General features: G+C 41.6%; 1 protein-coding gene across 8 annotated transcripts in view; it reads right to left on the reverse strand.

Annotated features, from left to right (window-relative positions):
* Window positions 1-23,957, reverse strand: part of LOC132380202 (fas-binding factor 1 homolog) — a 127,058-nt gene that overhangs the window by 36,615 nt on the left and 66,486 nt on the right. For all 8 annotated transcript variants that reach the window (XM_059948900.1, XM_059948896.1, XM_059948894.1 and 5 more), the window contains 6 exons: window positions 22,406-22,573; window positions 21,014-21,114; window positions 18,924-19,130; window positions 16,083-16,190; window positions 7,819-7,958; window positions 6,495-6,613 (listed from right to left, as the gene is read on the reverse strand). In XM_059948900.1, coding sequence (XP_059804883.1) covers window positions 6,495-6,613; window positions 7,819-7,958; window positions 16,083-16,190; window positions 18,924-19,130; window positions 21,014-21,114; window positions 22,406-22,573 — 843 coding nt within the window. The remainder of the gene's footprint in view (window positions 1-6,494; window positions 6,614-7,818; window positions 7,959-16,082; window positions 16,191-18,923; window positions 19,131-21,013; window positions 21,115-22,405; window positions 22,574-23,957) is intronic.

Here is a 23,957-nt window from a genome sequence, read left to right on the forward strand (position 1 = left end):
CTTCTGAGTCTGTAAGCTATTGTTGGCCAGCTTTTGGGCAGATCGGCGCGAGGGGGTGAGAGAGAGAGGACCCGATGCTGTAAACTGGGCGAGGAACGGACCCCAAGAGGAGGGGTCCAAGGCCAGGAGGTACCCTGAGGAGAGGAGACGATGATAGATGTGCTTGGTTGACCACTTCGGGTGGTCCTGAGCTGCGAGTCGAGGAGTTCGGAGGGGATCGAATGGTGGCCAGAAGACTTAAGTAACTGAGCTCCAACTGTTGTGCACGAAGTGGTTTGGACTTTGATAAGTTTGGCGCCTTTTCTTTATTGTTTTTCCTTCATATATACAGTATCATTATTAATCACTTAGTTATAGTAACCTTTATAAATTGTACTCATTTAATCGCATATGGTGTACTGTCTGTTTTTGGGCGAGGTGGGGACATCACACAGCATCCGCACCAGCTGATTACCCAGTTTGGCGGGGCCGAAGGCTGCTCCCCCTAGACGAGAACGAGTTGAGCGAGCCTGAGGCGACCCAGGGGGTTACATGTGGGAAAGAGGGGCACTTCTGGAGAGACTGCAGGGGGTGTGCTATAACTGCGGGGAGGAGGGCCACTTCCGGCGGGAATGTGAGCGGCCGGAAGCCTCTAGGAGGGCGAGTCCCCAAGTATCCAAGAAGGGAGAGGTGTCAGAGAATTTAGAGGGAAACTAGTGAGGGAATGGCCTGGTGTCTCTAGGAGAACACGTTCCCAGCAATGTACCAAGGAAAGCCCGAAATCAAAAGACTTGAATTTGGAAGGATTAGTGGGACCCCGCTCGAGCGAGTTGCTACGGATAGAGGGAATCTATGCTAAAGCCATACTTGACACCAGGTCGCAGGTCATGCTACTATACCGCTCGTTTTACAACCAGTACTTAAAGCATTTGCCATTGACCCAATTCCATGCACTGGAGATTTTGGGCGTTAGTGCTAGGGATTATCCGTATGATGGGTATTTGTCAGTGAAACTAGAGTTTTCAGAAGCCAATGTGGGAGTGTCCGAAGTTTTGGAGACATTAGTGCTGATTTGTCTGGACCCGGTTGGGGGGGGGGGGGGGTGCTTCAATTCTGGTGGGGATCAACACCCCTGTGGTGCGGAGGCTCATGGGGGCCTGCCAGGAGAGGGAGAGTGAGAACGGTTTGGAGACCCGGGCCATGCACCCAGCGTTTCAAGCTGCTTTTGAGGAAGTGTGGTGCCGCCCTGGGCCAGAGACTGAATGTAAACCAGGGACTGCGTGGTGCACCCAGTCGAAGCTTGTGATAATAAGGCCTGGGGAAGTAGCGAGAGTGATGGGAACTCTCAGATTTCCAGGATTGCGAGGCCCTTTTAGTGGAAGACCTCGAGGGGGAGACACAATTTCCAGCTGGGGTGCCGGTGAGGACCGAAGTGCAGAGGCCCTCGATGGTACAGGCAAGGCGGATAGCTGTGAGTGTCAGGAACACTACGAAGAAAGAAATCACCTTTAAGAGAGGGATGCGGCTGCTGCATTTGTTCCCGGTGATGGCAATGTCTAAACGCCCCTGTGAAGCCCACTTGGGGGGGGAGGAAAGGATTGGAAAACAGAGGAAAGCCGACCACTGACGCCTTTAACTTTGGGGACTCTCCTATGCCGCCGACGTGGAAACGCAGGCTGGTGGAGAAGATGTCGAAGCTGGAAGATGTTTTTTTCTCTTGGAGAGATTGATGTGGGTTGTTCCAAGAGCACTCGCCATACCATCCGAGTGACCGAGGACACCACATTTAGAGAGAGATCACGGCGACTGGCCCCTGCAGATGTGGAAGACGTGCAGCAGCATTTGTGCAAGTTGAAGGAAGCTAGAATCATCACTGAGTCCCTAAGTGTCTGTGCGTCCCCGATAGTAGTGGCCCAGAAGAAGAACGGAAAGGTACGCATGTGTGTGGACTATAGGACCTTGAACCAGCGCACTGTCCCTGACCAGCATACAGTCCCGAGGATCGAAGTTGCGCCGGCCTGTCTGAGTGGGGTGAAGTTGTTTAGTATGCTAGGCTTGAGGAGTGGATATTACCAGATCCCGATGAGTGAGGTCGACAAAGAGAAGACTGCATTTATATGCCCTTCTTGGGTTTTTCCAGATCAAAAGGATGCCCTGGGGATATCTGGAGTCCCTGCCACCTTCTAGAGGGTTATGGAGAAGACAGTGGGGGATATGAATTTGCTTGAAGTGTTAGTATATTTGGATGATTTGGTAGTGCTTGGAGCCACCTTGGAAGAACACGAAGCGAGGCTACTGAAGGTGCCAAGTTGACTGAAGGAGGAAGGATTAAAACTCTCCCTGGACAAGTGCCAGTTCTGCAAGATGTCTGTTAGCTATGTTGGGCACATAATATTGCAGGATGGAGTAGCTACAGACCCAGCTAAGATAGAAGTGGTGACTACGTGGCTGAGACCCTGGAATGTGAGTGCTCTGCACTCATTCTTGGGGTTCTGTGGTTATTATCGGAGATTCGTGAAGGGCTACATCAAAGTGAGTCACCCCTTGAACCAGCTTCTGTGTGGTTACCCTCCCTTGGGGAAGAAAGGGAAAGGGAAACGTGAGGTTGGAGAATATCTCAACCCATTGGAGCCCTTCGGACAGAGGTGGGATGCAAAATGTGAGGAGGCTTTTAAATCACTGAAAGAGTTGATGGTCCAGGCACCGGTGCTGACTTTTGCGGACCTCCGATTACCCTATGTACTACACACTGATGCCAGCTGGCAGGGATTAGGGGCCGTCTTGTATCAAGATCAGGGTACCGGGTTGAGACCTGTCGCGTTTGTCAGCCGGAGTTTGTCACCCTCCAAGAGAAACTATCCCCCTCCCAAGTTGGAGTTCCCAGCGCTTAAGTGGGCAGTGGTGGATAAGCTGAGTGACTATCTCTACGGAGCCAGGTTTGAGGTGAGAACGGACAACAACCCACTTATATCCTGACTTCGGCGGAACTGGATGCTACAGGCCATTGGTGGTTGGCGGCCTTGTCGGTATATGATTTCAGCCTGAAGTACCAGCCAGGGAGCAGGATTGTCAATGTGGATGCTTTGTCATGACAGGAGCATGAGGAACAGGAGACAGACGAGGAGTGGGAGAGTGTTCCTGCCCCTGAGGTGAAAGCCATGTGTCAGTTTGCTATCACCATGAAGGCGGAGGAAAAGGAGAGGCTGGAGCAAGCAGTGGATCCATTGAGGGCTTCTGATGACGCCCTACCCCCAGTTTACTGTGACCTGACTGCACTGAAGACTAAGCAGTTGCTGGAACTAAGTCCGGGGTCAGTAGCAGCTGCTCAGTGAGATGACCTGGGCATTGGCACTGTTTGACGCTCGGTGGAAAAGGGGGACATGGTGTGGGAGGACAAGACGAAGCATGATTCAGTGCCTCCGTTATTGAGGGAATGGCCTCGGTTGAAGTTGAGGAAACAAGTTTTATATCAGGTAAATTTACCCCTGGACCGACCTTGGTGCTGGCAGTTGGTCCTGCCTGCTAAGTATCAGAAGTCCCTGCATAATGATTCTGGACATTTGGGGGTAGAGAAGATCTATGGATTGCCCAAAGACTGGCTTTACTGTCCCTGAATGAAGTCGAAGGTGGAAGAGTATTGCAAGTCCTGCATTTGCTGCATACGCCGGAAGACGCTGCCTGTGCAGGCTGCTCCGTTGTCACACTTGCAAAGCGAGGGGCTGTTGGACCTGGTGTGTATGGATTTTCTGGCCATAGAACCTGGTGCCAGCAATACGGTGAATGTCTTAGTCATCACAAACCACTACACCAGGTATGCTCAAGTGTTCCCTACCAAGGATCAAAGTGGACTACAGTGGCAAAAGTGCTATGGGAGAAGTATTTTGTGCATTATGGCCTTCCCCGGCGGATACATAGTGACCAGGGGCGAGACTTTGAAAGTAAGCTCATCTATGAGCTACTGGGTATGTTGGGGTTGAGAAATCAAGGACTACGCCCTATCATCCGTAGGGCGATCCCCAGCCAGAGAGGTTTAATCGGACGCTGTTAGACATGCTTGGAAATCTGGAGATAGCAAAAAGAGCCGATGGAGTCAACATATTGGGCATCTGGTTCACTGTTACAACTGTACATGCAATGAAGCTACTGGATACTTGCCCTTTTATTTGATGTTTGGGCGCGAGGCAAGGTTGCTCATTGACCTCTATTTTGGACAGATGCAGGTGAAGTATTGCCGAAGCCCTACTTGAAGTATGTATCTGATATGAAGAAAGAAATACAAAGAACTTATGAGTTGGCTAGGGAGGCAGCCGTCAAGCAGAATTGGGGAAGTAAGAAGAGGTATGACCAGAAGGTGAAGTTCTCCCAACTCCTGCCAGGAGAGCAAGTCCTCATAAGGAATTTGGGACTACCTGGGAAACACAAGCTGGCTGATCGCTGGGCAGGCACGTCCTATGTAGTAGAGAGTCAGATGCCAAATCTACCAGTTCTCCAGATGAGGCCCGAGCATGGGAGGGGGCCTGTCAAGATTCTCCATTGGAATCACCTGTTGCCCCTGGGGCAAGATGTACAGGTACAGCGGGAACCCAAGGTGCCGGCTGAGCCTAGTACCGGGACTCTGCGTCCATGCAGGGTGGAGGAAGAGCCCACCCAGGGAGATTGGGGCCCAGGCCCAGTCCCTGTGAGGGATACTGACTCGGAGGATGATGACTCAGAAGACTAGTACATGCTGCCGTTCACTGATGCCCCTGTGATGGAGGAGGAGACCCGTGGCCCTTTCCCTACTAGGTTAGATGGGGTAAAGGGGGTTAGTGATGAGAAGTTGAAGGTAACACTGAGTGTTAAGAGAGGAGGATGTGGGACCCGAGTGAGAGATAGCAGGTTCTGAGGTGCAGAGGGGTTTGGGTGACTGCTCACAGGAGGGTTTGCCTTGTAGTTCCCATGAGCCTCCCGTCTTGTCCGAGGTGGAGGAGTTAGAAGAGGGGGTGCGCAGGTCTCAGAGAAGTAGGCACCCCCCAGATAGGTTGGCCTATGTAGCACCTGGGGAACAGGGTGTGATCTCCCCTGTTTTGGGGAGTTATACCACTGCTTTCTGCACATGGATTGGGCTGTGTGTTCTGCAGGAAGGGTTGGCGAATTATCTGAACGTCATGAGAGCATGACTTAATTCGGTGGCGGGAAAATGTAAAGTTCTCAGCTTATTTACTGTAATGTTAACTGTTAACTGCATTTATAAAATGGCTTCTCTGTAGCGTTATAATGAAATGGCTTCTTTGTATGTAACTGATGAGGTAATGCTCTGTTTAGTTGAAATGTTTGGGTTATAATTATTGATAACGGAAGAAATAACCAATGTAAGCAATATTATTCTACGTGTGTGTGTGGAAACCTGGAGTGAGTGCTCAGGTTTATCGGGAGGAGAACCGAAGAGGAAGGACGTGCTGGACATGCTCTGGTCGACCACTGAAGTTGGTCCCAGGCGGCAGGTCAAGGAGGTCGGAGAAGATCAAATGGTGGACAGAAGGCTTTGATGATTGAGCTCCAATGGTTGTGCACGAACTGATTGAACTTTGTAAGTTTTGGCGCCCTTTTCTTTCTTTTTATTTTGTATCATTATTAATTACCTAGTTCCACTAAGATTTATAAAGTGTAATCTGTAAAACGTACATTGTATGCTGTCTGATATTGTATGTGCAAGCTTGTACCAGTGTGCATTATACAACATCTACACAAATGGGAGACACGGTTTGGCAGGTGGATGGATTTTCCCCTAGACAAACACAAGCCACTAGCCCTAAGTGTTACAGGAGTCATACAATGAAGGTACGTGAATGTTTTAACAGATCAAATTATAGATGAAATTTAATTAAAGTATAATCAAGTATATAGTACAGGAATTACTGAGCATATCTGCAGTCTAAGACAACCAACCTAATCGTTGAAAATTGAGTGTTTGTGGGGTTATTATCAGGCACAACTTTGCTGCATTGTAAAACTTAGAATTATTACAATGTAAATTATTTCTTCCTCAATGCCTCAACCACATCTCCATACCACCAGTCTCTTGCACATCTGGCAACTGGATACAACTCCACAAGTTCCCAAATTACTACATTCCTGACATTGAGCCATCTCAGTTATTCTTGTCTTTTTCATTCATTCCTTTATTCAATTCTTGATCTTAAACTCGATAGATTCTTTTCATCAGTAAATCAAGTTTTCAGACTTTCTCCAAAGTTTATTTTTCCTGCTTTCTTTAAAGATACAATTGTATCTGAATACTTATCTGAAGCAAACTTGTCTCTGACTCTCCAGTCAATCCTATGATTTAATGGCAATGTGAAGATAATAATAATAATAATCCTTTAATGAAGAAACAAGAAGTGGGTAAAATTTGGAATGAAGTGGAATGTCTGAAAAATATTTAATCCAATTCCAATCAAAAACACAATCAGGAATACTTATTAACATTTCAGGCATTGTAACGTATCACAGATTATAACAATTATCTAACACACCTTTTCAAGAAGTCGTGTTTGTTCATTCAGCCTGATCTCCATCTTAATTATAACATCTTGTAGACGTGCCCTCTCTTCCTCTAGGTCTCTCTGCTGGTGTAACAGTCTATCCTGCTGAGCTGAAAAAGATAACAAAAAATATCAAAAGATTCCCAGGTAACATAATCCTCACTAACACAGGACTGACTTGTCTCTAGTACTGGTGCTCTAAATGAAAGAAGTGTTTATCATTATGTGGAATGTTATTTTGAACTAGAAACTATAGTTATATGCACCCTATTACCCAAAAGTCGACTGTACTCTTTTCTATAGATGCTGTCTGGCCTGCTGAGATCCTCCAGCATTTTGTGTGTGCTGCTTGGATCCGCAGATCTTCTCATTTTCATAACCAGTATTAGAAAAAAATAATTGAATGCATTTTCTGATGAGTAGGCTGAAAGAGTTTTCCTACTGTAACAAGCTTAACATCTGGAATGCATTTAGAAAGTAAAGCTCTTTCAACATGTTATCTTGGCATTCTTGAGAACACCACATTGATAATGGAAAAGAAATTGATTTTAATGAAAAGATCTCCATTTGCAGTAAAACTTCAGCAATCCATGGAAGATTGAACCAAAAATTGGTTAGAAATATTTATAAACAGTGAGGGCATGTGAAATACTGAAGTGAAGTTGGTTGATGACTGTTGATTGAAGCTTCTTTCAATTTAAGCTGATTTGAAATTTATTGCACATTAACAGAACAGTTGATGTAGTCACAGCATGCAAGTGGGACATTTCACTGCTTTGTGAGCACCTTTGGAAAAACATTCCTCAATGTTTTGAAAGTTGTGCATTGAATTCTATAAACAGTTATAAATATCAATCGCTTTTACTAATTTGTAGCTAATTACAAAAGGTATGCACAGCTGTTAATGATCAAAATTTCCATGAACCTAGACTTAGTTGAAACAGAAGCTTTTTGTATGGGGGCTGGGGGGAGAGTAAGCATCAGCACTGTACCTAGATACTTATCCAATAGCTTCAAGGACATTTCTTGTCAGTACTTCCCTCCCTTTTTCCCTTGGTTCAGTCAGTTTTACTTCAGTCATTTCCATGTTAAATGGATATAGAATATTTCAGAGCTGTTTGAAAGTGAACAACAAATACTTAACTCTAGTCCACAAATCGAATGGAATAATGCCTATATTACATCAATAACGACTCATTGATAGCTGTAAAGATCATTAGGTTAGAAAAGGGGCCAGAAGTATCTACACAGATGTAAAGTTTTGAGAATTCAATCTTACTCATTAATAAATAGTTACTCCCCAATGTACATGTACCTCGCTGCTGCTCATCTCGTAACCGTGCATTGATCTCCATCTCATGGGCCGTGCTCTGATGTGTGCTTTCCACTTTATAGGAAAGATCATTCAGCTTCCCAGAGAAGATTTCCATCTGCTCAATGATACCATTGAGTGATCTAAAGGACAAGAAGGACAAAGAATTAAAGCTCAAGTCAAGGATATACTAAATCGACACTTTAAAAATTACCAAACTTTTTGATTTATAATACTTCTTAAATTACACATTATAATCAAATCTATCATGATACATTTTAAACCATTCATATTATTCAATTACATTCCACCATTGAATTCCCTCCTAAATATTATTCAATAATCAAACCTTTCCATTATTTGTCATTCACATTTGTATGATCTGCATATTTGTCATTCCACATATAAATAATGTGATGCCCTTTATTAGATTCCCATTGCAATTAACTCACTGATTATCTTTGCTCTCTATATAAACGACCATTAAATTCCAGAAACTTCCTTCTTGATTACATACATGATCTCTTTGTGTACAGCAGAAACTGAAAATGCATATGATGTCGGTGAGGACCTCACTCCTGATGTAATGACGAGAAATTAATTTAGATTGAAAAGCTGAAGACAGTTAAATTTAATCTGTGATAGTGATTTTGCTAATCACTATGGTGCAGCAGTGGTTGCAGAGCACTGGGTGCAGAAAAGAAAATACAACCAAGAAACCTGATCACCATCAAACAAGATTGGTGATTTGGTAGGAACAGGATCAGACTGCACTAACGCTGATATGCACAACAGATTGATTATCTCAATAAAACAATTCACAACAACAACCTTGCATTCAACATCAGTAAAAAGAAGTTGAAAGAACACATATCAGTCGTCATCAGGGAATCAGCAGTGGAAAGGGTGAGCAGTTTCAAGTTCCTGGGTGTCAGCATCTGTGAAGATCTATCCTTGGTCCACCATATTGATGCAATTTCAAAGAAGGCACTATAGTGGTTCTATTTCATCAGGAGATTAAGACGACAAGGTATGAATCTTGCACGTTTCTACAGGGGAGCATTAACTGGTTGTATCACTATCTGGTATGGAGGGCCAGTACAAAGGGACTACTTTTTGCACTACTATTTAAGTTAATTTTTAAAAATCTATTTCTTATTGTAATTTCTAGTTTTATTATAATGTATTGCAATGTACTGCTGCTGCAAAACAATAGATTTCACAACATATGTCAGTGATATTAAACCTGATTTTGATTCTAATTTATAAGGGAAGAGTCTAAAAACCTTTGGCCCCTGAGCATTGCTAAGTATTAAGATGATTCCCTTATGGTCCAATATAGAAAGTAATTTAAAAAAAATGTCTTGCCTCCTTAAAAAATTACAAAGGAGAATCATCAAGCCTATCAGAGGAGCTTTCCCCTCAACCTTCAGCTTTACAGAAGTTAATTTATTCCAAATATAAACAGTAAAATCTTCTCCTTCATAAACATTTTAATAGTATGCCAGTGATACAGGCTATAGATGAAAACATATTATTCCAGGGTTGGTTCTAAATCTTTATGTAGCACGTTGCTTCCTTTTTAATTGCTGCTTCACATTATAATTTCAAGACAATTGGAGTTCAGCAATTCTGGCACAGCAAGCAAGCACCTGCAACCACCTTCTCCTTTGTGCGTACAACAGAGTGAATCAGTGTGTGCAGGATGGCATTGGAATGCTGAGATTTTATGAAGTTCTTTTCTTCTGCTTTTCAATAATAGTATGATAAATGAAGTGTCAATGGACACACTCTCCCAAGAGCATTGCCACATTTTTACATCTCTTTATGTCAAAATGTTACCTCCATCATATGAGGATAGAGTCTAAGTGAAATTGTGAGCTTACTGCCCAGAATGTTACAGCATTCCTGATACAACTCCAAACCAAATGAATTCTAAGGAAGGGTCATGGCCCAAAACTCACTGCTTATTCATTTCCATAGATGCTGTCTGACTGCTGAGTTCCTCCAACATTTTGTGTATGATGACTAGGATTTACACTTAACTGAGTATAATGGAGCTCACTGCTCACTTAGTGCCAACTGCTCATAAGGTTGTTAGCTTGCATGCATTGTGCAGTAATAATGACGATGAATGTTAATTTAAAATGATGCTGTGTTCTTTCTATCTATTGCAATTCTTTTAAGTGAAAGGTTGGTCAATTAGCTTCTTATCATCACAGCTATGGAACACCAGAGATGCCCCTGCAGCAGTGACTTGGAGCACCAACTATCAGAATAAAATTCCATTCTTTATCAGTCACTTGATTTTTCTATGCAATTCTCTTCAATATTGTTCCTGGTACCTTTTCTTTTGCTACCAACCACAAACTCCACACTCCTAAAGGTTTTAAAGTCTTGCTGCAAGCTAGTGTCTCATCTGGAAATCCAGAGTGTTATTTGCATCCTCTCTTCATCCCCCTCACAATTATTATTACTATTTACCCTGTATCTTTAGTAAACTTGGGTAATTACAATCAGTGCCTTCATCCAAAGTTATAAATATAGCTTGTAAATATCTGATATCTGCATACTAATCCTTGGGGCTAATTACAGTCAATTTATGTCAATGTTATGTCAATTTCCATGGTTATGCACTTGCTACCAACCTCATGAATCCTTACCTTCCAAAGCAATGTTTTATATGGAATCCTATTAAATGTCTTTTTAGAGATTTAAATTTACCTCATCCACATTTCCTCCTTAGTAACTCTGCTGCAGTCTTCCTAAGACAGCTTTGAATATAAAACATAATTTCCTTTCATAAACATGATTTCGCTTTCGGCATTCAATACCATCATCCCCTCAAAACTAATCAATAAGCTCCAGGACTTTGGCCTCAATACCTCCTTGTACAACTGAATCCTAAATTTCTTCACCTGCAAATCCCAGTCAGTTCGGTTTAGCAACAACATCTCCTCCACAATTCCCTTCAGCATAGGTGCACCACAAGTCTGTGTGCATAGCTATAGCTCAACATGGAACCTTCCAAACTCCAAAGGGGAACAAGACAGGGCTATCCCCTATCTCCCCTTCTGTTTATCCTGGCCATTGAGCTGCTTGCTATGGCAATTCGAAAAGAGGCTACAATAGGAGGAATAACTATAGGAGATAGAGAACATCGCATGGCCCTGTACGCGGATGATGTAATTTTGTTTTGTTCTAATTTGAAACAAACATTACCTGCCTTAATTGACCTGATAAGTACTTTGGTACTTTTGCAGGCTACAAAATAAACAACAATAAATCTGTAATATTATTCATGGATAAAGATGAGAGACTCAATCCCTCATTTCAAACTCCATTCATGGTGTCAGTACGGGGTTTTACTTATTTGGATGTTAAAATCACTCCTACTATTGATGAAATTATCCCAACTAATCATAATCCTCTCACAGACTCAGTTATTCAACTTATAAACAGATGGTCGAAATTGCCTATATCTCTGATTCGACGCATAAATATTCAAAAAATGTCAATTTTACCGAAGTTCTTATACCTTTTTCAATCTATCTCACTTTCTCCTCCATCATCTTTCTTTTATTTATTAAAGGAAGTTTTTTCTAACTTTATCTGGAATAATAGACGTCCAAGACTCAGGCTTTCCCTATTATATTTGCTGTATGATAGAGGCGGCCTACAGCTACCAAATCTTATATGGTATTTTTGGGCGGCCCAAATTAGAGCAGGAATGTTCTACTTGGTTAAGGATCACTCCCCTACTTGGGTCTCAATGGAATCCCAGTCGATCAATATCCCTCTAGATCTTTATTTGTATTCAGCAGATAAGAAAAAACTGATTAAACAAACTAAAAATCCTTTTTTAAAAAAGACAATGATGATATGGCATGATGCTTTTGCATATTTGGGAGAGACATCACAGTTATCCCAGTTTACCCCCATCTTTGGTAATGATGGCTTTAGGCCCGGCAGAGCAGACCCTGGTTTTAAAACTTGGTCGACCTGAGGCATAGTAAAGGTGTCTGATCATTATAAGGGCGATACATTTATGTCATTTGAAGAACTCAAGGCCACATATGGAATTCCAATAAAACACTTTTTTAAATACCTTCAGTTGTGAAGTTTTATTACGTCCAGGCATGGCAACAGCTTGAAATTCCCTCCTTTGTCTACCCTAGAAGACTTATCCGGACTTATCTGAAGCTGGGGGACATGTTTCTGTACTATACAATTTATTTGCAAGCAAATGCAAAGAGTCATCAAACAACATACTTCAAGCATGGAGAATTGATTTGAATGACAATCTATCTCAAAAAGAATGGTCAGAAGCTTGTCCCTTAGCTCAAACCCAATCAGTGAACACTCACTCTAAATTATTACAATATAAATGGATAACCAGACAGTACATTACTCCAGTCAGATTGCATCATTTTAACCCCAACTTTCCAGACACTTGCATTAAATGTAACCATCAAAAGGGGTCTTTGTTTCATTGCATGTGGGAGTGCCCCCGGATAATCTGTTTCTGGAAGAAGGTGCTGGATTTGATTAGTCAGATTATTGGGAAAAAGGTGCCCCTCAATCCTCTATTATGTATTCTAAATATTTATCCAAATAACTTTGTAACCTCCAAAAATGTAAGGACTCCACTTAACATTTGTTTTTTGGAAGCTAAACACTGCATAGCCTATTCATGGAAGAAACCATCAACCGGTGGACTCTCACAATGGTTGAAAGGAATGACTTCTTATCTTGCTTTGGAAAAGGTAAGTTACATTATAAAAAACAAACGTGACAAATATGGAACATTTTCTACAAGTTCCTGGAGAATAATACTCAAGATGATGAAAGTAATGAACTGAATTGACTGCTTTTTTTCTTCACGGTGGGATGGCTGCATCTTTTTTTTTTGATTATATTTTTTCTTCAAAGTTGTTATATTTTCAACTTATGAATGATATATATTGTGTTTTTTTTGTTATTCCGTAAAAACAATAAAGAGATGTTTAAAAAAAACTATAGCTCAACATTTAACACCATCATTCCCACAATCCTGATTGAGAAGTTCCAGGAACCTGGGCCTCCGTACCCCCCTCTGCAGTTGGATCCTCGTCTTCCTATCCAGAAGACCACAATCTGCGTGGATTGGTGATAGTATCTCCTCCTTGCTAATGATCAACACCGGTGCACCTTGGGGGGGGGGGGGGGTGTGCTTAGCCCACTGCCCTACTCTCTATATATCCATGACTATGGCTAGGCATAGCTCAAATACCATCTCTAAATTTGCTGATGATACAACCATTGTTGGTAGAATCTCAGATGGAAATGAGAGGGCGTAAAGGAGCAACATATACCAACTAGTGGAGTGGCGTGGCAGCAGACTGAAGTGTAAGACGAAGGAACACATACCAGTCCTTATAGAGGGATCAAAAGTGGAGAGAGTGAGCAGTTTCAAGTTGCTGGGTGTCAAGATCTCTGAGGATCTAACCTGGACCCAACATATCGATACAGCAATAAGTTAAGTCATCAAGTCAACTTTTATTGTCATTTCGACCATAACTGCTGGTACAGTGCATAGTAAAAATGAGACATTTTTCATGGCACAGTACAAAAAACTAGACTGAAGTATGTAATAAAAAAAAACAGAGAAAGCTACACTAGACTACAGGCTTACACTGGACTGCATAAAGTGCACAAAAACAGTGCAAGCATTACAACAAATAATAAACAGGACAGTAGGGCAAAGTGTCAGTCCAGGCTTCGGGTATTGAGGAGTCCGATAACTTGGGGGAAGAAATTGATACATAGTCTGGTCGTGAGAGCCCAAATGCTTCAGAGACTTTTCCCAGGCGGCAGGAGGGAGAAGAGATTGTATGAGGGGTGCATGGGGTCCTTCATAATGCTGTTTCCTTTGCGGATGCAGCGTGTAGTGTAAATATCCATGAAGGCAGGAAGAGAGACCCTGATGACCTTCTCAGCTGACGTCACTATCCGTTGCAGGGTCTTGCGATCCGAGATGGTGCAATTTCCGAACCAGGCAGTGATGCAGCTGCTCAGGATGCTCTCAATACAACCCCTGTAGAATGTGATGAGGATGGGGGTTGGGAGATGGACTTTCCTCAGCCTTCGCAGAAAGTAGAGACGCTACTGGGCTTTCTTTGCTATGGAGCTGGTGTTGAGGAACCAGGTGAAATTCTCCGTCAGGTGAACACCAAGAAATTTGGTGCTCTTTACGATCTCTACCGAGGAGCTGTCGATATTCAGTGGGGAGTGGTCGCTCCGTGCCCTCCTGAAGTCAGCAACCATCTCTTTTGTTTTGTTCACATTAAGAGACAGGTTGTTGGCTCTGCACCAGTCCGTTAGCCGCTGCACCTCCTCTCTGTAAACTGACTCGTAGGCAATACAGTGATTATACTTCATAAGGAGTTTGAAGAGATTTGAAATGTCAACAAAAACACTCAAAAACTTCGGTAGATGTACCATGGAAAGCATTTTGACAGCCCGCATTACTATCTGATATTGGGGGGCGGGGGGTGGGGGGAGAGGGCTACTGAACGGGACTGAAAGAAGCTACAGAGGATTGTAAATTCAGTCAGCTTCATCTTGGTTACTAGCCTACACAGTACCCAGGACATCTTCAAGGAGCAGTGTCTCGGAAAGGCTGAAGCCTGAAGGCACACACTCAGCAAATCAGGAACAGCTTCTTCTCCTCTGCCATCCGATTCCGAAATGGACATTGAACCCGTGAACACTACCTCACTTTTTAAAATATATATTATTTCTTTTTGCACAATTTTTAATCTATTCAATATACAGACTCTGTAAATTATTTATTTATTTTCTTCTTCTATATTATAACCATATAACAATCACAGCATGGAAACAGGCCATCTTGGCCCTCCTAGTCCGTGCCAAACCCTTAATCTCACCTAGTCCCACCTACCCGCACTCAGCCCATAACCCTCCAATCCTTTCCTGTCCATATACCTATCCAATTTTACCTTAAATGACACAACTGAACTGGCCTCTACTACTTCTACAGGAAGCTCATTCCACACAGCTATCACTCTCTGAGTAAAGAAATACCCCCTCGTGTTTCCCTTAAACTTCTGCCCCCTAACTCTCAAATCATGTCCTCTAGTTTGAATCTCCCCTACTCTCAATGGAAACAGCCTGTTCACGTCAACTCTATCTATCCCTCTCAAAATTTTAAATACCTCGATCAAATCCCCCCTCAACCTTCTACGCTCCAATGAATAGAGACCTAACTTGTTCAACCTTTCTCTGTAACTTAATTGCTGAAACCCAGGTAACATCCTAGTAAATCGTCTCTGCACTCTCTCTAATTTATTGATATCTTTCCTATAATTCGGTGACCAGAACTGCACACAATATTCCAAATTTGGCCTTACCAATGCCTTGTACAACTTTAGCATTACATCCCAACTTCTGTACTCAATGCTTTGATTTATAAAGGCCAGCGTTCCAAAAGCCCTCTTCACCACCCTATCTACATGAGACTCCACTTTCAGGGAACTATGCACAGTTATTCCTAGATCTCTCTGTTCCTCTGCATTCCTCAATGCCCTACCATTTACTCTGTATGTTCTATTTGGATTATTCCTGCCAAAATGTAGAACCTCACACTTCTCAGCATTAAATTCCATCTGCCAACGTTCAGCCCATTCTTCTAACCGGCATAAATCTCCCTGCAAGCTTTGAAAATCCACCTCATTATCCACAACACCTCCTACCTTAGTATCATCGGCATACTTACTAATCCAATTTACCACCCCTTCATCCAGATCATATTATGTATTGCATTGAACTGCTGCTGCTAAGTTAACAAATTTCACAACTCATGTCAGTGGTAATAAACCCGAGTCTGCTTCTGATAGCCCCCTGCTCTACTCACTTTATACTTACGACTGTGATGCTAAGCGCAGCTCCAATGCCAGATTCAAGTTCACAGACAACTCCATCACAACTCACTGTGAACTTTTATCATATTGTTATCATTTTTCCCTAAAGTATCCTTTATTTTGAATTTACTGTCTCATTATTCAAGGCAAATATCACAGCATACTCTTCAGTTCTTACTTTGAATACATTTTACAAACACAGATGAAAACATTCAATTTAAGGATGGGCAAAAGGCATAATTTGAGAATTATTAGAGAAAAATCTGCCCTTTGTTGCCCTCATCACATGACTACTACTGGCACCTGGAGCTGCACCAAGTTGTACATTAATTACACAGATTATACCTTGTATGTGAGGATGCACTGGTGACAGCATCGATCTCCTGCTCCTTCAGTTGCTGTATATACTGTAACTGCTCTTCATGTTGTCTTTGCATTTCTGCAATTGACTGTCTGCAAATTAGAGGCAGGCAAGTGTCAAGTTCATAAGTAAAATTATTTTGGTTTTACATTTATCATGCCCATTTTACTGTTATAAGACACCTAAAGCTGTCTTTATGTCCCACTAGATCTCGTTCAATCTTCATTTCTCTGAAGATGACTAATTGTAACTAAAAGCTAGATAACCTCTGATGAATGTACATGCATGTGATGGAGGAAGATAGAAACAGTTGCGATGCGCTATTGTCAGATGGCTCCTAACAATTAGAACATAAAACACAGAACACAGAACATTGACAATAGTTAGAAAGAGTTTAATTGAAGTAAGGGGAATTATGAGGCTATCAGGCAGGAACTTGGAAGCTTAAACTGGGAACAGATGTTCTCAGGGAAAGGTACGGAAGAAATGTGGCAAATGTTCAGGGGATATTTGTGTGGAGTTCTGCATAGGTATGTTCTAATGAGACAGGGAAGTTATGGTAGGGTACAGGAACCGTAGTGTACAAAGGCTGCAATAAATATAGTCAAGACGACAAGCTTACAAAAGGTTCAGAGAGCTAGGTAATGTCGGAGATCTAGAAGATTATAAGGCTAACAGGAAGGAGCTTAAGAAGGAAATTAGGAAAGCTAGAAGGGGCCATGAGAAGGCTTTGGTGGGCAGGATTAAGGAAAACTCCAAGGCATTCTACAAGTATGTGAAGAGCAAGAGGATAAGATGTGAAAGAATAGCACCTATCAAGTGTGACAGTCGGAAAGTATGTATGGAACTGGAGGAAACAGCAGAAGTACTTAGTGAATACTTTACTTCAGTATTCACTATGGAAAAGGACCTTACTGATTATAGTGATGACTTGCAGCAGACTGAAAAGCTTGAGCATTAAGAAAGAGGATGTGCTGGAGCTTTTGGAAAGCATCAAGTTGGATAAGTCATTGGGACTGGATGAGATGTACCCCAGGCTACCGTGGGAGGCGAGGGAGGAGATTGCTGAGCCTCTGGCAATGATCTTTGCATCATCAATGGGGATGGGAGAGGTTCCAGAGGGTTGGAGGGTTGCGGATGTTGTTCCCTTATTCAAGAAAGGGAGTAGAGATAGCTCAGGAATTTATAGACTTCAGTGGTTGGTAAGTTGATGGAGAAGATCCTGAGAGGCAGGATTGATGAACATTTGGAGAGGTATAATTTGATTAGGAATAGTCAGCATGGCTTTGTAAAGGGCAGGTCACGCCTTACGAACCTGATTGAATTTTTTGAGAATGTGATTAAGAGCAGTAGATGTAGTGTATATAGATTTCAGTAATGCATTTGATAAGATACCCCATGCAAGGCTTATTGAGAAAGTAAGGAGGCATGGGATCCAAGGGAATATTGCTTTGTGGATCCAGAACTGGCTTGCCCACAGAAGGCAAACAGTGGTTGTAGATGGGTCATATTCTGCATCGAGGTCAGTGACCAGTGGTGTGACTCAGGAATCTGTTCTAGGACCCTTACTTTTCATGATTTTTATAAATGACCTGGATGAGGAAGTGGAGGGTTGGGTTAGTAAGTTTGCTGATGACACAAAGATTGGGGGTGTTTTGGATAGTGCGGAGGGCTGTCAGAGGCTACAGTGGGACATTGATAGGATGTAAAACCGGGCTGAGAAGTGGCAGATAGAGTTTAACCCTCATAAGTGTGTAGTGGTTCATTTTAATAGGTCAAATATGATGGCAGAATATAGTATTAATGGTAAGACTCTTGGCAGTGTGAAAGATCAGAGGGATCTTGGGGTCCAAGTCCATAGGACATTCAAAGCAGCTGCGCAGGTTGACTCTGGTTAAGAAGGCATATGGCCTTCATCAATCGTAGTATTGAATTTAGGAGCCGAGAGGTAATGTTGCAGCTATATAGTACCCTGGTCAGACCCCACTTGGAGTACTGTGCTCAGTTCTGGTCGCCTCACTACAGGAAGGATGTGGAAACCATAGAAAGGGTGCAGAGGAGATTTACAAGGATGTTGCCTGGATTGGGGAGCATGCCTTATAAAAACAGGTTGAGTGAATTCAACCTTTTCTCCCTGGAGCAATGGAGGATGAGAGATGACCTGATAGAGGTGTATAAGACGATGAGAGGCATTGATCATGTGGATAGGCAGAGGCTTCTTCCCAGGGCAGAAATGGCTGCCACAAGAGGACACAGGTTTAAGGTGCTGGGGAGTAGGTACAGAGGAGATGTCAGGGGTAAGTTATTTTATGCAGAGAGTGGTGAGTGCATGGAATGGGTTGCCTGCAATGGTGGTGGAGGCAGATACGATAGGGTCTTTTAAGAAACTTAAGTAAGAACGAAAGGAAGAAGACAAAGAAAAGACTAAGAATAAAGTCATGGACACCTTACACTGAAAATAAGCTCAATCTAAATCAACACGAGAATTTCTTGATAGGAACAGCTCTGAGACAGTTTGCATGACTCAGGCTACAAACAACAAAACTATAACTTATAGAGCACCAATTATACTACAAATTACTACTGAACTCACTATACATTTCCAGACCTACACGTGATTATACAAACATATGTATAAGCAAGCATAAAGAAAGTTAAATTACAAGAAAAATTGTAACTTAAACCCTAATCCAATGCAGTCAAAAATCAATGACCTCTGGAAGTGGAAGAGAAAGTTCTTGGCAAAAGATAAAGCCATAGAGCTTTATTTGTTAAAAACAGCAAGACCAAGAACAGCTTGTCCATACTAAATGCCTTCCTCTCACCGCTGTAGTTCTCTGAGCCGCTCCCTCTCCTTGGCTTTTTCCTCCTCAAATTCGCTCAGTTTGCGCTGGTACCGTGCAACCATTTCTGATCTCTCTCGATCCAGGCACTGTTGCCATGCCACGTGCTGCTCAGAGAGTTCCCGATTCTCATCTTGCAGTCTAGCCACCTGTTGCTGATACGATAACTCAATTATCTTCAAACGATTCCTGGAAGGGAGGGAGACGGGAAGAAATGGTGAATCAAATCTCTTACACGCCAGCTTATAACACCTGGATTTTCAATAACAGGAAAAATGAGGCAATATTCACACCCTGAACAGGAGGGTTGTCTTCCATTTGGTAAGGAAAAGATCAGGCTTGATAGTAGATTCTTCTGAGCTGAACAGGTCAAGTATCATTTATAACCATATAACAATCACAGCATGGAAACAGGCCATCTCGGCCCTCCTCGTCCGTGCCGAACTCTTAATCTCACCTAGTCCCACCTACCCACACTCAGCCCATAACCCTCCACTCCTTTCCTGTCCATATACCTATCCAATTTTACCTTAAATGACACAACTGAACTGGCCTCTACTACCACTACAGGAAGCTCATTCCACACATATCCTTAATTAGATATTAATTAATTAATATCATTCCACACATATCCTTAATTCAACATGGAAAAACCCATTAATTTTTTTTCAACCAATGTTCCAAGATCAATGTTCACAAACATAGTAAGAAAAAATTGTGCTATACTTATTTATGTTATTCAGCCATCCTATTATATCGCGTATCAGCCATCCTATTATATCATACAGATCAATGCAAAGGATTTTTTATATGATATCTAACCTGTGCTATGCCTGACCTGGAAGTCAGCATACAGAAAACTTCATTCAAGGCCTTTAAAATTATAGTTCTTATTTTGAAATACATTTGGTCTGCAACTGGAAGCAATGCATTCAGATGTCATGGCTCTAAGCTGTGGGATATTTTTCTCTTGACTCAACCTATAAATCTGCCTTTAAGATGCTTCTTAGAATAAATTTGTTGGTTGTGCTTTCGATCATACTCCGAAATCCAGTTTTGTTGCTTGATATATTATGAAATGTCTTAAGTCAGTTTAATACAATGAATTCACTAAATAAATGGAAGTTACTTGGTTGCCTTTGAGAGAGGAAAAGAAAAAAACAGAAATAAAACCCTTAAGTATTCCTCTCTAAGTGATTAAAACTAGTCCGGGAGATCACCCTAATCCTGACGACCACAGCCGGAAAAACAAGTCCAGCTCTCACATGAAGCAATTCCCTGACTCGGCATCCACTATGTTCTGGAAACCCACTAAGCTCTGGGAAACAAAGTATATCTTGATATCTTAGCTATAACTGGTCCTCCAGGTCATTCCATTGTAATCCAGAATGCAACCAGAACATTATCTGCTCCCATCTTTTTATAAACTTTGATCAGATCTCTCCACTTTGTTTAAAGTGTAAAATTCAAGCTATTTTAGCCAATTTTGAAAACAAAAAGCTTTAAGTTGGAAAGTCATCCTAATGGCATCCTTCTAATGACTGAGCATTACCAAACCAACAATGGGCAAATTATTCTAACCAAGCCCTGACCATGAGGCTTGAAATAAAAAGGATTTTGCTTTAAAAGCAATAATCTTCATTTCTTATTTATTAGATGTAGCTTAAGAGTATTATATGTAGAGTTTTGAAAATGTATGCACTAGAATATCCAGTTTCACTCTCCACCTTTTGCAATGTTTTTTCACATGTACTGTCACATATATCAGATGCTTTGAACTTTAAAGAAAGACTCTCATGTCAGATTTGTTCACCTACTGGGCTACACTCAATCACATCTGGCGATTCATTAAAATAATCAAGCAGCAAGACACTTACTCTTTTTCCTGAAGTCATGTGTTTTCCTTATGTATTCTTTCCTATCCAATAATAAGACTAACTCATCCAGTTTATATATGAACAGAATATTTTGCCCATTATTGGTCTGGAGTTTCTTTACCATAAATACTGTGATCCTTGCCTCAGAGCCTTCAACCGGATAAAGCTTTGCCTACTCTGCATTTTCCTTCTCACCTATGTGCATCTTCTATCAGGTCTAGATCATCCTTATGTTGCTGCTGCAGGCTCTCCAACAGACTCCTTTGCTGTTCTCGCTCCAGCTCCAGCTTTCTCACCTTACGTAGACACATATTGAAATTTATGAGGTCTTTATTGCAATGTTATCAAAAAAAAATAAATACAATTAGTTAAAAACCTAAACATTGAAAGAGAAATAGCTCTCCCTTTCACTAATTTCCATGTAAAAGATTTAGACCTGTTTTATTTTTTTCCTGGTGACACTTGAATATGCTTCTGCTTACGATGTACACTGTATGTTAAGTATTGGTTTTAGAATTTGTAACAGGGTTAACTCATTATCATAACAGAGACAGACAGGTCTGGCCAATTTCTGTTGTGAATTTGGGCAAAAATCTGTCTTCAGCGTTTCTTCCAATGAACCTTTTATACAGAACAGAAATCACTTTGTATTCACGCAAATTAATTGAAATTTCAATTTCAATTTCTCATGTATGAATACTAAGTCAAAACCTTAGTCTCAAATGACTTCTGTATTATTTGTACTTCAGTAAAATCACAGATGGTTTTACAGTAAAGGAAACATTTTCCCACCCAATCTTTTATCACTTGATTCTTTCAGTGTCCAAACATCTATCAGTTTCAGTCTTGCGTATACTCAGTGATTAAACATTCACAGCCTTTGGAGGATGGAGGATTTCAAAGGGTTAATATCTTCACCACAGTCCTAAATTCTAGATTTAAGAAACAAAGTTCCCTCACAATCTCTTCAAACTTGTAATTACTCCACCCTTCAATGTTCTGAACAAAAGAGAATAAAAATCATTCATAAATCTAAGATAAATTAAATTCAAAAATAAATGTAATCTGTGCTGACGTTAATACATGTGAATGTGTGTCATAACTCCTCAAGAGCCACTATTTCTTTCCTGATGTGCAGTACCCAGAAAGGATCCTCCAAAGGGTATCTGGTCAAGGCTCTACACAACAAAAGCATTGCTGTTAGTTTTACATTCTTAAAGTATAGGCCACCACTCCATGTAGCTCTTTTGGTATTTTTTTGTACCAGTGTTCATTGAAGTGTATCTGAAAACTTAACTCCTTCTGCTCCTGCATGAAACAATGAAACCCAGTTTCCCTCAGGATCAATAAAGTATGTCTGTCTGTCTGTCCTCCAAAGCTCCTAGTTTACATTAAGAAAATATTCTAATTTATTTTCCCTCAGTCCAATGTGAATATGTCACACTTCCCTATGATAAACTCCATCCGTCATATCCTCCATTCAGGCTGCTTATATCCTTTTGCCGTCTCCTTTTTTTTCCCATCCATGCACTGTACAGAATCTGCTAAGTCACTCCCCGCAATGCTTGCCCTGAGGCTCTCAGATACCTTACACTCCAACTCAACGATTTTGATCTCAGCAGCCTTCAGGGTTGCTTGCTGTTCAGCTTCCTCATTCTTCAGCTTCTTCTGCATGTTTGTCTGTCTATTCTTCAGTTCCACAGCATCGGGCCTATCCACATTTGAACCTTGTCTCTCAGACTTTGACTGAAGCAGCTGAGAAAGACAATATTCCATGAAGTTAAACTGTAGCATGTTAATCTATATTTTCAAAGAATGACTTTTAAATAATACTTGCTGTACCACCCTTTTACCATAAAACCTAAATATACACCAAAAAACTATTCTTAAAGGTGGGGCAAAGTTAAGATGGCACTAAATGGCGACTCTTTTGCTTGCATCTTCGGAAATAGTTTTATTTCTATCTTTAATATCGCTTTTTTCTCCTTTTCAAGGTTCTTTTGAAACCCTGACCTGGAGTTACACTCTGACTTTGGTTCTTTGTGGGAATGGGACCCACTCTCAGGGCCTCATGACCAGCCGCTTTTTGATATCCCAAGGACGCAGCCTGGAAGACTAGTGCATCCTCAAGGTCTGGGATTCCGTGGCTCTGGGGACTTGCTGATTCTAGGCTGGTGCCCTTCACTGAAGTGCTGCAGGAGAATATGGAACATCGGGTTAGCTGCTGGGGTTGTGTGCCCAGAGAGCTGCGCAGAGCTGGGAAAAAGCGATGCAACAGACTTTCAACATCGTAAATCAATGAGTTGTTTGTTATGTCTCCCTCTTGCTGTGAAACGGGGGCACCTCTTTTTCCCTTATTAGGGAGAAAGAGAGAGAGCCTGTGGTACATCGAATTATCGAGTGAATGAGTAGTTTTTGGGGCACTGCAAGTCTGTATTTTTATTGATGCTTTACTGTAGGCTTGAGTGCTCTGTGGAGTGTGCTGATGCTTTTTTACTTGTGAGAGTTGGGGGGGGGGGTTGGTGCCTTGCTGCTAATTGTGCGTGGGAGGGGGAGTTGAGCAGGGGTTTAGGATTCTAATGTTTTAACTGTCATTCATTCTTTGCGACACTCCTCTGTTTTTGTGGATGTCTGTGAAGAAAAAGAACCTCAGGATGTATATTGTATACTTTTCTCTGACATTAAATGCACCTATTGAAACCTATTGAAAAACGGCTCAATGTAAGTGCCTATACTAAATTACCACCTGAAAATAATATCTGGCTGCAAATTACTTCACCCACAATCTTTTCACAAAAAAAAAGGTTTGCACTGCACCTGGATGAACATTTATATAGCTCATAATGACAACCTTAATTTGAAAGTTCTCATCCTTATTTTAATCTTTCCATGATCCCAACTTCTTTGTAACAATTAACTGCACATTAATTTCCTTATAATTGTGTATAGAAGAGAATCAAAATGAATTGAGATGGGAATTTTGGGACAATTAAAATGGCATGAATTGTAATGGTCAGCATAAACTCAACGGGCCAAAGGGGCTGCCTCCTTGCTGAATCTCTATAGAGCAAAAGAGTGCAGGATCAGGCCAATGATACCAGGGCACACTGATCTACAATGGCTTCTGGTTCAGTAAAGC

This window comes from Hypanus sabinus, chromosome 23, assembly GCF_030144855.1.
Source record: "Hypanus sabinus isolate sHypSab1 chromosome 23, sHypSab1.hap1, whole genome shotgun sequence".
Taxonomy (NCBI): domain Eukaryota; kingdom Metazoa; phylum Chordata; class Chondrichthyes; order Myliobatiformes; family Dasyatidae; genus Hypanus; species Hypanus sabinus.